General features: G+C 36.2%; 1 protein-coding gene across 1 annotated transcript in view; it reads right to left on the bottom strand.

The window, feature by feature from the left end:
- The window catches only part of REV3L (REV3 like, DNA directed polymerase zeta catalytic subunit), a gene marked incomplete at both ends in the record, with an annotated part of 115,131 nt that overhangs the window by 47,820 nt on the left and 52,397 nt on the right, over window positions 1–14,914 (bottom strand). The window contains 7 exons of the mRNA XM_079532932.1: window positions 462–590; window positions 886–1,034; window positions 1,120–1,204; window positions 2,136–2,240; window positions 2,826–2,920; window positions 9,543–9,639; window positions 13,454–13,614. Coding sequence (XP_079389058.1) covers window positions 462–590; window positions 886–1,034; window positions 1,120–1,204; window positions 2,136–2,240; window positions 2,826–2,920; window positions 9,543–9,639; window positions 13,454–13,614 — 821 coding nt within the window. The remainder of the gene's footprint in view (window positions 1–461; window positions 591–885; window positions 1,035–1,119; window positions 1,205–2,135; window positions 2,241–2,825; window positions 2,921–9,542; window positions 9,640–13,453; window positions 13,615–14,914) is intronic.

Below are 14,914 nucleotides of genomic sequence, written 5' to 3'. Positions count from 1 at the left end.
TGTATCCATGCATTTTGTCAAATATTTCTTCCTGCAGTTTGTCATTATCAGCCTATGGTATATCTAGATAGCTGAACTTCTAAATGTAGCTCATGAGCATGTTCTCGGAAGACATGGGAACTGGTAGAATAGCACTGACAGATAGTCAAAATCCTATTTAATCTAGTGGTTTTTGTCCTACAACCCAAAAGCATAAGGAAGAGTAACATCCCACAGGAGACTGCACTAAACTCACCTGTCAAGAAGGCTGGTTACTGAACCAGTAAAAGATGTAACTTCTACAAATACTGGTGAAATTATTGGAAAATAAGGTGTTTTTGCAGTGGAAGAGGTGAAGTTGCAATTTGCTTGAAAACTCTCTGAGGTAACTAACTTTCTTTAATGATCAGTAGTGTAAGTTAACACAATAGACTGTGGAAAAATAAAATGCTAAAAAGAAAAGCCCTTCTGGTCATACTTACAAAAAACTGTAGTCTGACTCAGTTTTTGAGACAAACGATGAAAGCTCTGACTATTCTCCACAATGTTTAAAATTGCTTCTTCATTAATAAGTGCTTCCTCTTCTTTATCTGTATGCATCCTATTGGATTCTTCAACAGAAGATCAAAAAGAGATGGATAAAACTTCAAAGAGTCACAGACATCAATACATTATGAAAGAAAAGCAGTTTAAATGGATTTTACTTTCAAATATGTTTCTGTTATTTGTTAGAGCAATTCTAAAAAGGCTTACTCTAACAAATAAGGCAATAAAGACAAAAACTAGCCTTTTTTTTTTTTTTTAGACAATCATATCTTACTTGGCTTAGTTCTGCTAATAGTAAGTACAACCAAAGCACGACAGAGATTTACACTTAAGCAATTAGAAGCTATTAAAAATACTCACCTTTGTTCACCTTTTTATCTTCATGCACTTCTACCATATTTGCTGGCGTACACTGAAAGGTTTCTGGAGAAAGTACCTCAGAATGTAGTGTTAGCTCAGCAGAGAACTCCTCTGATCCATTACTGTAGTCCACTGATCCTGACAACGTTCTAATTAATTGAAAACCAATTTTTAAATGCCTATTTAAGGTCTGCTCAAAATATTATTGTTTATGGCAAATGGCCAAATACTTACACAGAGAAATCATTTTGCTTGAGGATTTCTTTGAGTCTCTTCTGAAAATACTTTTCACTCTCTGTTGCTGGCACAAATCCACGGTCTTTAAATTAAAAAAAAATATTTGTTATTCACTTCTATTTGGACCTATCAACACAGAGAGCAAATTACTAATTCTATTAGGAGGTGGCTTAAAGTGGAAGTGTCCACTAAGTGCCAAATTTGAGGGCTGATTTTTCAAGTGTATTGAAACACTTTAAAATACTCCACACACTCCCACCGATCTCATTTTCATTTCTAAGTATCAATGGCATTTAAAATCATGTTGCAATTACATCAAAGTGAGCATTCAAGAAAAGACTACTTAATCAGTGAACAATTTTGAAAATCCTGGTTTATGCAGCCTGAATAGCATTACACAGAAAAAAAAAAAAATCACAGTAAGAAAGCAGTTTGTCTAAGCCCAGAACACACCTCTTTCCTTTTTGCAATCTTCTGACTTGCTTGCCAAATATCATTCATATTTTAAAAGAAATAGGCCTAGGTTCTACAGAGAATAGCCTTATTCAATATGCAATTAATCTGCAGAGCACAGTCTTTCCTGTGTAATGAATTTTACATAAAAATAAGGGATTTCTCTACCCTATATAATTTTCATTTAACATCACCTTAAAAGGTGATGCTGTTCAAAGGAACAGGTCTTATGCATAAATATAGGAAGCTTCAGGATAAGATATTTAATTTTGCTAGTATTTAAATATTTAAATACCTTTGTCACAAAGTATGAAATCTTAACTGTCATTATCATTCATTCAGCCTAGCACACTCTGCAGCAAATGGAATGCAATGTTTTGTATCTTACTTTTCATATGGAATACATATATTGGTGAATCAGCAAGCTTAGAAATGTGAAAGAGTACATCTAAGAAGTCCTGAAATTTGATACACCTATTTCATTTCTACCTTCTGCTTGTTTCCCTTTCAAAGATTTTGAAAAATAGCTGCATAATTTTTGGTTTTTTGTTTGTTTTTACCTTGAGAATCTGGTGTCTTAATCTGAGAAGATTCACATTTCTCTCTCCGTCTCTGCTTTTCATCTTCCCATATAGCTTGCAAACCAGGGTTTCTGCCAATCTGGGCTAAAAGTACACAATAATACATGAAGGGAAGCCTGTCAGCATGACACAATACATTCTTTCCCCATATTAAAAAACAAACAAACAAAAAACAATAAAAAAACCTACTAACGCACATCTTCAACTCTTGTCATTGTAACCCCTCATTATTTTTTACTGCAATCCTTGCCTTGCTGAAGGATTCAGTGTTAGGTAAAAGCTACGGCATACAATTCCTATTTGTTTTCTAGATTTTTAACTGGTCTTCTCACCAAGTTTGTGTACGTATGCTTATATGCACGAATACACACACATATACTTGATGTTGGCTTTTTACACGTAGATCTGAAGCCTTCTGTAATCCATTAGCAAGTCGTTTTTTTTTTTCTTACTGCTTGGAAATATAAACTGTTCTCAAAATATGCTTTCTTCCCGAGTTTATTCGATTTGTTTATTTATTTATCTTCTCACAAACCTTAGAAACGTAGAGATTAATAGATTACTAACACTGAAATCTGGATTGTGGCTTAACTGAGCTCAATCTTACAAAAAGAAGACAATACAGTTGCTGTTCTAAAGTATTTATGCGGAAAGTTATCAATACTTCACCTTCAATATCCAGTTGATTTAAAATGTCAGCAGCTACTGCATCCACCTCCAATTCACAGGTACTTTGTGGCTCAACGCCTTTCAACATTAAAGAACTATGACAACATAAACACAATAGGTTAATTTTATCTATGCTATTTTGAAACATGCATGATCACTGTTTTCTAACTGCACTAACATCAGGAGGGATAAGAGAATGAATACAGAAGTACCACTTCCCATCTTCACCTGCAAAGTCTTAAATTAATGTTCATATCCAAACCTAATTAGTTGACATAATTTGATTCTTCGGTTTAAAGGGTTTTCTTTTGGTGGGAAGAAGAGAAAGAATTGGTAAACAATTCTAAATGTTACAGCATTTTTCATAATATTCTCCCTATCAAACACAATCTGAAACGTTCTGTAGCACTCTCAGCCAATAGGACAGGTGGGTATGATCTTATATCCAGAAGAAATAGGAGCAAAAACCTTCCTTTTTCATTCACACTTCAGAGCAACCAAAAAAAAAAAACAGAAGAGGCAAAAAATGTTTTATTTTTCAGAATATACTCTTTTTTTTCTTTCTTCACCTCTCCCCAAGGGTGCTTGGGGGAAGGCTTATAAAACATAAACGAAGTATTAGACAGATTCAAGCTTATTTTGTAACAATTTGATAATCATCCTTTTAAGGGACAGATCTGCTACGGCCAGTGGCCTTCCACCTGTTGCTGTCAATGAACTAATTTTAAGGAGTGCATGGAGGAGTCTAAGAAAGAAACTTTCTCTAAGGTTTATGTGGAAGTCTGTAGAAGACGATCAGAGGGCTGAAGCACCTCTCATACAAAGAAAGGCTGAGGGAACTGGGAGAAGAGAAAGCTCACTGCAGCCTTAAAAGAGAACTTGCAAAAAACAATAGATACTGACTTAAAAGTTCTGATGGTGATAGGATAAGAGGGAACGGTTTTCAACTAAAAGAGGAGAGATGGAAGTTAGATGTTAGAGTCTTTACTCAGAGGGTGGTGAGGCACTGGCACAGTTGCCCAGATAAGCTGTGGTGCCCCATTCCTGGAGGTGCTCAAGGCCAGGTTGGATGGGATCCTGGGCAGCTGAGCTGCGGGGTGGCAGCCCTGCACACAGCAGGGGTTGGAACTGGGTGGGTTTTCAGGTCCCTTCTAACCTGAGCCATTCTAGGAAAATAGGAAAACCTTTCAAAATTTTTGGGAAAAGGTAAAAAGATCTCGTCAACACTACTGAAAACTAAAACAGGCTATTATTTAACTCAAACAGACTCTTTTAAGGATCCTTTGTATACATTATACTATCTGGTGACTCAATGTTTGCATGCCTAAATAATCTAACATAACAACACAGCCTCAAGAATCTGAACACAGTCTAAAATATAATTCAATGGTATTTCCAATCCTGTCTGCACACCTTGAATAGAAGTCACTATAACACAAATAGCTAGCAAATATCACATTTAAAAGCTGGGTATCTCTGACACCTTCTCTGGAAGGTAAGTATTAAGCTATTTAAAACTCTAAAAGAAACGTAAAGTTAAACTGCTTAGACATAATACTTCTGTTGTACAAGCAAAATTCTGACTACTTAGAAAACAGCCCATGCAAAAGAGCTGTTTAGAGTCCATGTGGTAAATGAATTACCAAATGAAAAACAGGCAGAAAGTAGCGTGGCAGAAGTCATAAAGCTCTTAGGTAGAATTCACTCACAACTGAAAGATACTATTTATTAACAAACATATGGCTACCAGCCTCCCCAGTCAACAGAACTGTTTCTGAGCAGTTGTAATAATTAAAAGAGTAGATCACAGAATTCCTACATCAGAGCAGCTCAGTCTTTTAGCTGAAGTAGACTGCCCGTGTCCTAATGCACGCTTAAAGGACTATCCATTGTCATCACTTCCTTTTCTTAATAGTCACAATGTCAGCTGAGAAACAAGTCCATAATATGATCAAATTCATTCTTTCCACATCATATACTTTGGATGCTCATACTCAAACCACTCAGAGACTGTTTGCACTGCAGGCAAGAGGACCTGCAGCAAGCTGAAACTTGCATTTTGATCACATAATCTGAAAGAGCTGCAAAACCACTGGGAAACAAGAATGAGGGAGGAGGCTGCAAGAACACTGCTGTTTCTTATGCTGGTTTGCTCATCTTAAGCAAATATTCACAGCATGTCAGGAAAATATATGAAACAGCTGTATTTCTCATAATCCCAAATCAAACCACATCCTGAACAGCTATAATGCTACAATTACCAGGTGAGAAGACAGCCTGAAGAAAACAGAGTATATCCAGACTTCAGTTAGTTGAGCACACAAACTACCTTAGGTGATCAGCAGTTAGTATTTCTTGAAAGACACTCAAAGTGGTCTGCTACAAACACTGCCCTGTAAAAGACTAACCACTGGACTCATATTGCATTTCTTCTGCAAAAATCAAGATAATGTCAAGGTAATCTAAAAAAAAATAACGATTTGATAATATCTTCATTAGAACAAGGTTAGAGAATAATACTTATCAAGTCCTGGTCAAACTTCTTCATAGCATCTAAGCTTTCTTTTGTAAAACAAAAAACGGAATTGTTTGCAAGGCAGAACTTGGAACACAGATGTACAAAAGGCAGCTTTAGGTGAGGAGAAGTACAGAAACGGAAACATCCTATCTTTATGAGAACAAAGTTTACTCTGCTGAAAAGCAAGATAAATCAAGGTTGCAGAACAGCATATTGCCATGACCAGGCTACCAGAGATACATTTCAAATTCATTGAAAATTCCCATTTCTACCTGCACACAAAAGTGAAACGCAAAAATATAAATCTAATGTGTGTACGCAGAAAAAGCTCCAAATCAATTACTTTGAAAACAGGAAGAGGAATTAAGGAGAATGAACCTCATTTTTGAGGAAAGAAGTTTGTTGGCACTAACCGCTGCCATAATAACAAAGTAGGATGAAAGCTCTGCTCAAAGACAGTACTGAGGATTGGTTGGTCAGGTGCCAAGACACTGAATTAAAGCAAGAACTGACACAGTATTAAAAAATTATCCACTACAGTTTGCTACATTCAATGCCCTCAAAAATCCTGAAGGATGGGCATCAAGGTCAGTATCTTAATTCACCAACATTAATGACAGGGTAGGGAAATGAGTTCTGTGATGACTGTCTCAGTTATTTATAATGTTGAACTGAGGATGGTAGATATAAAATGAATACCATAGAGTAGCTAAAAGGTGTCATTCCACTCCACTGACAAGGACTCTACCCCTTCACATAATTATTTTGATATTCCATATTCTGTTCATGGAAGAACTTTCTTTGTCTGCAGTACATTCCAATGAATTGAATAATATACATATTTAATTAAAGACCAAATGGCTACATAAAAACATGTACATTCTGACAAGTGAGAAAAGCAATTATGACAGCCAGAAATCTAGCAGAAATCTTCGACATTACATAACTGCTGGACTGTGTAATTTGCCGTTTCCACATAAAACAGAGCTCAGTAGCAGATCTAGGATTTATGGAAGAAAACACTTCTCAAAAAACATCCTACCAATCATCCTACTTTCAACACACCATGCCCAAGTGGGAGACCTGACCATGAGATTACTCCTAGTCTGATGTTTACCAGAAAATTCCCATTGGAACCCACGGAAGTGCTTCATCTTTTATTAACAGCTACCCAAGGAATAACATAAATGTGACTCATATGAAGAGCTCTTGTTAAAGATGCTGGATAGCACTATCAGGTTTAGGTGACTGATGTCTATTTTTAAGTGGGCTTTCCATGTTCCATGTGTGCTAACACATGCATCATACCTAAAAGCCTCACAACATCAGAGATTCCCAGTCACTACTGCCTTTGGACATTTGCCTACTTCATAACACAACCACTCCAGAATTAGATCTAAAAAAAACCACTCCTGGCTTAGTACAGTAAACTAACAGTATCAGCAACAGATTAACCAGCAGCAAGACAGGAGATGGATGGAATATGCTGTTCTGGAAAAGTAGTAGAGTAGTAAGGTGCTATCCAGTACTAAGAAGTGAATTCAGCCACCAAGAAACTTTGGCACAGTTCTCAAATGTGTTTTTGAAATAAGGATTCATCACTGGTGTTTTTCTACATAACGTGCTGTTACTGGCATATATAAAACTTTCAAATAATATTTTGCCTATTACCAGACATCTAGCACCAGATTTCAACCATTTGCTGTACCAGAAAAGTCAAGAAATGCCAGCTTGGTCAAAACAGGGAATTTGGTATCACGTGCAGCAAGGACATGGCAAATACATGTTGGAATCTATCTCTGAGCAGATTCTGAATGTATACAAAACCAACTAAACAGATATCTTCATTATTTATACAAGACAATCCTCTATGTGGTTTCAAACAAACAACATTTGACTGTTTTCCCCTTCTGCTTTTTCTTGATAGACCAGCTAACAACAACAAACAGGTAACAAGTAGTAGAATATTTACAAGACACCCATATCTGATATAAATGAAGAACAAAGACTTCAGAGTTCAGTAATGACATGTAAGAGACACTCCAAGCACTGTCGGAAACAGCAGTCAAATGGTGAAAGATTCACAAAGCATTTAAGTATTTAAACGTGAGCTCTTCAAGGAGACTGAATAATAAAATGAAGAGACTGTGCTGGGATCACACAACGAAGAATATATAGCTATACACAGAAAACTCATGTTTAGAATTAAGAATGTACTTCGTTAAAGAAAAGGAGGAAAAAAGGCAGAAGGCCAGCTTTACATGTATCTAGTAATGCTGCAGACTGCAAGAATAAAACCATATGGGAAAACATCTGAGAAAGTTTACCTTAAGAAACCTTGGACAGACATCTATACTACCAACTGAGTGAGACTTCCGTCAGCAAGGTTCATCATGACACTCACAGGCTAATTCAACTAACATAGGTGGAAGTTTTCAGAATTTTAAAGGAAATGAAGTAGGAAGGTAATCTGAAAGAGGGACAAACTATAATATGATTATGATTACAAGAATACTGTTTTAAATTGATGTTTCCTATAATTAATCCAGAAGAAATTATAAGAAGCAGAGAATTTCATACAGATACAGCAAAAAGTGAAATCATGAATGGAAAATAGTTTAGATTTGCTACTTTGCAGTGGCACTTGGAACACAGTCATGATAGAAAACCTTAAATAAAATAATTCATTTTCTAGACAAAGGAACATTTGACACAATATCAAATAGGAAGCAATTTAAATTGGAGATGTAAATTAGTTCCTAAATTATTAAAGTGACTAAGAAGCTGGCTAAAGGTAAAATTCCTACTGCTTATAGAAAAAAAGATATCAGGGTTGATAAGAAATTCTTAGCACTGAATATAGACAAGTTTTGAGGACTGAATTTGTTTCATATCTCTTTAATACTGTTGACAGGAAATGCAGGAGCATACTAATAAAATGCATTGAAAAGGCAGGCTGTTAGATATACTGCAGTCAGATCACAGTATCACAAAACAAGCTGTATAATTGAGAACTAGAATAACAGAAATAGGATGGAATTCAAAAATGGGATAAAAGACCCTATGTGATCTTATAAGGAATTCCAACTGGTAGATTACCACTCAGATAAAAAGGAAGAGGAAAAATCTTGTATTAATGAATCCAAACACATACTTTTTCTTATTAAAGGCATTCCAAGTTGCAAACTGTAGGCTAGAAAATAAGAAGAGCACACAAGACAGACACGAAAATTTTAAGCTAAGATTCTTACATGGCTCCTGTTTGACATGCACAGGCTGGAATATGTTGGTAACACACTATACATCTTAGTTAAGGCTGATTACAAAAATAGAACCTGCAAACTGTGTAAATATTCTGTATAAATATGTGGACTGCTCTGAAAGTAATGCCTCCTATTTATTTCCATGAAAAGTACAACAGATACAAAGAGAACAACAAATATATTTGATAGGGCAAATTCTCAGCTACAGAACACTTTTTCAACATAGTCAACACCATTAGCTATGTATTTTCACAAGTGACACGAGTCTGCATGCCATGCTTGTGAAAATCCAGACTAGCACAGCTGACCCACGGTCTCTGTTGCTACAACTGAAACACACCACCCACCACCTCATGTGCTCACATCCACTGTTTTGTTTCCATAAACATTCAGGAATCATCAATAAATGCCAGTGGATGCCACCACTTCTGTACGGAGGAATTCAATTCCACACCTTCGCTACATACCCAGTTCCATGTCAGACACCATTGTGTCAGACTGCCCCTCTGCTGCCATCTGTTGCACAGTAGCAACACATAATGGAACATTGGTGGGAATGTTCAATCTCTGCTATCATATCACCAACATCTGCCTCTGACACTGTGGGACAACTAACAAAATAGGAGGCATTACTTATGGAGCAGCCCTCCTATTATATTGTTTAGCTTTTCATTAGAAGTCATTAGCTAGAAACATATTTTCTAGGAAATAGAAAAACAGATTTTAAACATTGCTATTATTATAGCCCAGTTGGGTTTCTATCAGCACTTAAAAGAGATACACAGTCTCAGATGATCAAAACACAAAGAAACAAAATAATTATTCTCTGGGTCACCTTCAAATGTGGGCCTGGACTGGAACCCTGTAGTACATACAAGTTGCTACTAATGAGCAAATAAAGCATACACTAAAAAAAAAAATAATAGACATGCCAACCTTGGTATTTCATCTTCTTCCCATTCGATGAAAGAAGCACTGTTTGAATTTGCTGCAGAATTGATTCTGTGATGCTTACTTCCACCTGATGTATCATCTGGAAAGAAAAACAATAGGAGAAATTAGTTCATTTATGCTTCAGAAATTGCAGCTATTATTTAATATTATCAAAATGCTTCTGAAGAATAAATAACATCTGCATGATATTGGCTTCAAAAAGTCACATAAATGACTTGACTTTATTGACACGCATAAGATGAAAAATGTTTTCAACACTGACATTATTAGAATTAAATTCGCTGTGGTGGTTCACTTGTATCTTAACCTAAATTCTATCTTTTTTCTTTGAGCTTACTTAGCTTCAGGTAAAATTCAGGATTCCCAAGTGTCTGGGTCCTCAGGTGAGATCCCAGTAGAAAATAGAAGCCAAAGTAAACAGTGAAACACAAATGAAATAATGAACACATTTTATCTTTCTTATCCATTAATGCATCTGGAATATACACAATAAATGCGTGGCCAGATGCAGTAGCAGTTAAATAGAAACGTACAAGGAAGGAACATGTTGTCTGATCTACAAATTCAGAAAACTTTTTTTAAGTTTGCTTGGAGGTGTCAGTACAAGGAAGTGCACTGGAGAAATCCCCTCCTTTGTGGTCTTGTGAAAGTTCACTCTTCAGAAGGAGGAACAACAATGTACGCAGGATGTAGCATAAGAAAGGGAAAAAAAAAAAAAAAGCTTATGAATGGAGATGGAGGGGATGGAATTAGAGGAGAAAACTTTAAAATTACTCTCTCCCACTCCAGTGTCAAAGAGCAGACCTCTTTGGAACCTTGAATTTTCTCAGCTATATTGATTTGTATTATAAACTGACAGGTTTTTTTGTTTGTTTTTTTTTTCCTGTATTAACACCTCAAAATTTTACATTTGTTGAAGATAGCATCAATTTAACTGTCTGAAGCTTTCAATAATTATTTAGTAGAACATATAATTTTATTCTATAATTTTAAAAGCAAGTGTTGCACACATTCTCAGCTAATTTTCCAATACCTGGCATAACATGGATAGGAATAGCTCATTTAGCAGAAAAGCCAAGAATTATAGTGTTACTACACAGCTAACTGGGAAACATGATGCCAAAAATGCCTTAGAAACTCCAAGCTCTATTGGACTGAATAGCTGCGTGTCGTAAGGACAACACATCACAGCAGCTAGGAAAGTCTGTAAGTGAACAGGGAAATTTTGCCAACAACATACTGATTTTTGAAAATCATAAGCACTTCAAAAACCAGAGCAGTTTTATCACATTGGAAGTATTTGAATACATCCAAAAAGTGAAGCTCAAATTCCCCTATCGGTTCGTTTCTTCCTTCAGTAATGTTACTCACATGTATGGAAATTTAATGATATCTGTATCTCCTCTGCATGACAAGAAGATTTGTAAAGACTCTAACACTGACACATTAAGGTCTTTTAGAGTCATATTATAGAAGAACATTCAACTTCTGAAAAGCAATAAAAGTTTTGTAACAGTTTTTTAGTAGTTTTATTTGGACATGGCGCACAAATGCATCCCTATTCCTTACTATCCATTAAGAGAAGGATTTGAACTGAAGAGGAACTTCTGTGTTTTCTGGATGCAATCTACTGCGAGCAGGGTACTCTCGTTATTACAAATTTACCTACTGATCTTTCTCAGGCTTTGACATTGTCTGCCCACCTCCATGACAAACACATCTACGGAAATGGGTGTTCTGATGCTGACTACTTTTATCTAGCAACAGATTTATTATTGAATTTTACACTCCTTACCAACACGATTTTTACATCTTCTACAAGGGAAGTTAAGCACGCTGTACTTATTTTGGCAAAAGCTTATACTGAAATCTATGAAAAAGAAACATATGGTACAAACTACAGCTGACTGAAATAAATGCAGTAAATGTGCCAGCCATAAGCAGAGGCTGTGACTTCTTCACCGACAGGTCTCGGCTTAGATCTTCCTAGGTCTGTTGTGCAAGGGCTAGCTACTCAACAGCACTGCCTCTATATGTTGTACCCCTTTGTCTTCAAGGTGCTTGGGACCTGCAACAGACTGAAGCACGGGTGATGTGGAGCCACTCAAAATGGTATTAATCTTGCCAGGAGCACTGCTTCTATTAACTGGTCAAGATAGGACAAAGTAGTCTGTCAGGTTCTCACTTTTATCCTCTTCGTTTTCTACACTGCAAGAACTTTTAAAGTCATAGAAACATACATAGAACGGCCTGGGTTGACAAGGACCACAATTATCATCTAGTTTCAACCTCCTGCTATGTGCAGGGTCGCCAACCATCAGACCAGGCTGCCCAGAGCCACATCCAGCCTGGCCTTGAATGCCTCCAGGGATGGGGCATCCACAACCTCCTTGGGCAACCTGGTCCAGTGCGTCACCACCCTCTGTATGAAAAACTTCCTCCTAAAATCTAACCTAAATCTCTTGTCTCAGTTTAAAACCATTCCCCCCCTTTGTCCTATCACTATCCACCTTCGTAAACAGCCATTCCCCCTCCTGTTTATATGCTCCTTTCAAAGTACTGGAAGGCCACAATGAGGTCTCCCTGGAGCCTTCTCTTCTCCAAGCTAAACAAGCCCAGTTCCCTCTACCTTTCCTCATAGGAGAGCTGCTCCAATGATCTCAGCCCCTGCTCCTGCTCCACCCCATTCTCTTCACCCCACCGAAACACAGGTCTCTCATGTCTAAGTAAATGACCAAGGAGAATACAAATAGCTGATGTCTCTGCCATCTCTCATGTCAAAGGGAAAGGAAGAACTACGGGAAAACAACAGAACTTACTATTCAATACCACTAGATTGCATGTCTCCAGAAGACCACTATGGATGTGTGGAAGGTACCTGACTAAACCTCTTCAGGACTGACAGTCCCGAAGACGTTTGTCTCTGGTTTTTTGTTTTTTTTTTTAGTTTTCTACAGTTATGACACTACTAAAAGTGTAGCCTACTGTTATGTATAGAAAGAGTGTTTTCTTTAGGCGCTATGAAATCCATGCACTTATTTATAGGTGTCTAGATACACACAAATAGAAAGTATGGGGAAAAAACTGAAGGCAGCATGATTCATTTTCTGATTTTACAGAAAGATATTTTACCATTCTTATGAAAGCCTGCTTACTATAGGAACAATTATAACTTAACAAAAAATACTTATTTTTCTAAATATAAACGTCAAAGACATTATGTTCTTCATAGTGTTGTCTCCCCTTTATACTGCAGCATTTAGGAAACATTATGTATGTTCTTACCGATCTTCAGTTTCACTTAAGTGCATACATTCAGAAAGTCAAATTGTTTTTTAAAATGAAAATTAAAAATATCTCCTTTGCACAGCCATTTATATTTCACATTTCAGCACTGCGTAAATGACCTTAGTACAAACAGAAGCATTCTAATTAAAAACAGTGGAGCATTACAAAATTCTAGCTAGATTGTAAATGCATTACTAGAGCAAAAATGAATTAAATTGGTGTAGGGATAAAATACAAATATCAATACAAGTAAAACAACACGATTGCTATCTCTCGTGTAAATTCAAGTAAGTATCATATCATCAAAGAATAATTTATTTTCTACTGCCTAACTTGAAAAGCAGTGTGAATATCTTGTGAAAAATGGTCAAAAGCACAATGCTGACAAAATAAGTTTTTTTAACACGTTATCTCATTTTCACAGGACAGGCTTTTCCCTAACACCAATAAGCAGCCACATGCAAAACAAAAAAACATTGATGAAAAGCTATATAGAGACTTAGTTTTGACACAGAAGACAAACTAAGATGTGATATCCATTCAACCAAAGTGTTAAAAAATGGTAATTTTTAGCCCTTAAAACAATTAACCAAAAAACTCCTTACTTTTTCTCCTCGCCTTTCTGAATTTGACAGCAGCCAGGTTTATTAAATTCATTCCATATAAGTTGTAATCTATGAAGAGCTGAAGGAGGTAGGGAATATGGGCTTCATGAGGCTGGTAGGATTTGTTCATTATGGCTCCACCTTGCAGAAGCTCACATACTCTAAAATTAAAAATGAATTAGAACATAATACTGTAATTGTTTCCTGTACAACAATGTTGTTGCTTGATTTTATCAAAATATAAAATATATTAAAATATAAAGGAAAATATTAAATACGAAGTGTGTATTTGTGTTAGTTGTATTTTTAACTTAATAACTTTATGTTCACAATAATGGATTCCCCAAAATGTTGCCTCCTAATAACACAGAATGTTAGTTCTGTAAATCTCAGCTTAAACAAACAAACACAAAGACCAGAACAGAAAAAAACAAAACAAAACAACACAACACAACAAAAAAAACCCCACAACCTTCCAGAGAAAAATCATACCATGTACTACCTTTGCAACGTGTCCTAAGTCAAAACAGTCCATGGAAATCCTTCAGAACAACTGAAGGACATCCTACATCCTTCCTACAGAACAACTATGGCATCTGTATGCCTATAAACCAGTAATACCTTCGAATCTCTCTCCAGTTCTCCTCTCCCTGGCATATTTATCAAGACATCCTGCATTGTTTTAAGGTTTCATACCATACCCACAGAAGCAGCACTTTTAATAGCTCTGTGAAGCACAGTAAGTCTGCCGTTTTAAATACAGGAAATTAAAAAGCAACTGCAGGCATTTGCGTAATTATAAATCAGTGCAATAAATTTATCTCAAAGCAGTATGATATTTCTAAATCACAGAAAAACACTAAGTATTTCTGACTGCAAGAAATAAGATTATAACAATAAAGTTTTATCTAGAAAAATTATAGGAATAAACCATATGTGTCAATCTTTTTTTTTTGTAGAAGTAATTCAAGCATGAGAATCTTCAAAAATCCAAACTGTCACCCAATTGTCACCAAGTCATACGTATACAGACTACATTAAGATGGAAGTTTACCATAATGCAGAACTGTACAGGCCATCACTAAAAAAGTTATGAGGGGTAACAATAAGCAATTAAGGATTTCAGTTTATGCTGGAGAAATAATTCCTCTTTACTTATCACTATCACAGGGCTTGCAGTAAACTGAGGAAGTCTGAGAGAACAGTGCTTTCATTTAATAGGGCACTACAGAAACTGTTTAACAAAAACAGCTATTCAGTTTTGAAGCTATATTCCCGCAATGGGCACAGGAACCTAAAATGTAAAAACTAACAAAATTAACTTTTAATATCACAGAATCACATCATCAAATATGGATTTGGGTTGAAAATGAACTTTAAGATCATCTAGTTTCAACTCCCTGCTACAGGCAGGGACACCTCCCTCTAGACCAGGTTGCTCATAGCCCCATCCAGCCTGGC

The sequence above is a fragment of the Tetrao urogallus genome (genome assembly GCF_951394365.1).
Source record: "Tetrao urogallus genome assembly, chromosome: 2".
Classification (NCBI taxonomy): Eukaryota; Metazoa; Chordata; class Aves; order Galliformes; family Phasianidae; genus Tetrao; species Tetrao urogallus.
Note: the sequence above shows the minus strand (reverse complement) of the source record. Positions and strands in the feature narration are given on the sequence as shown.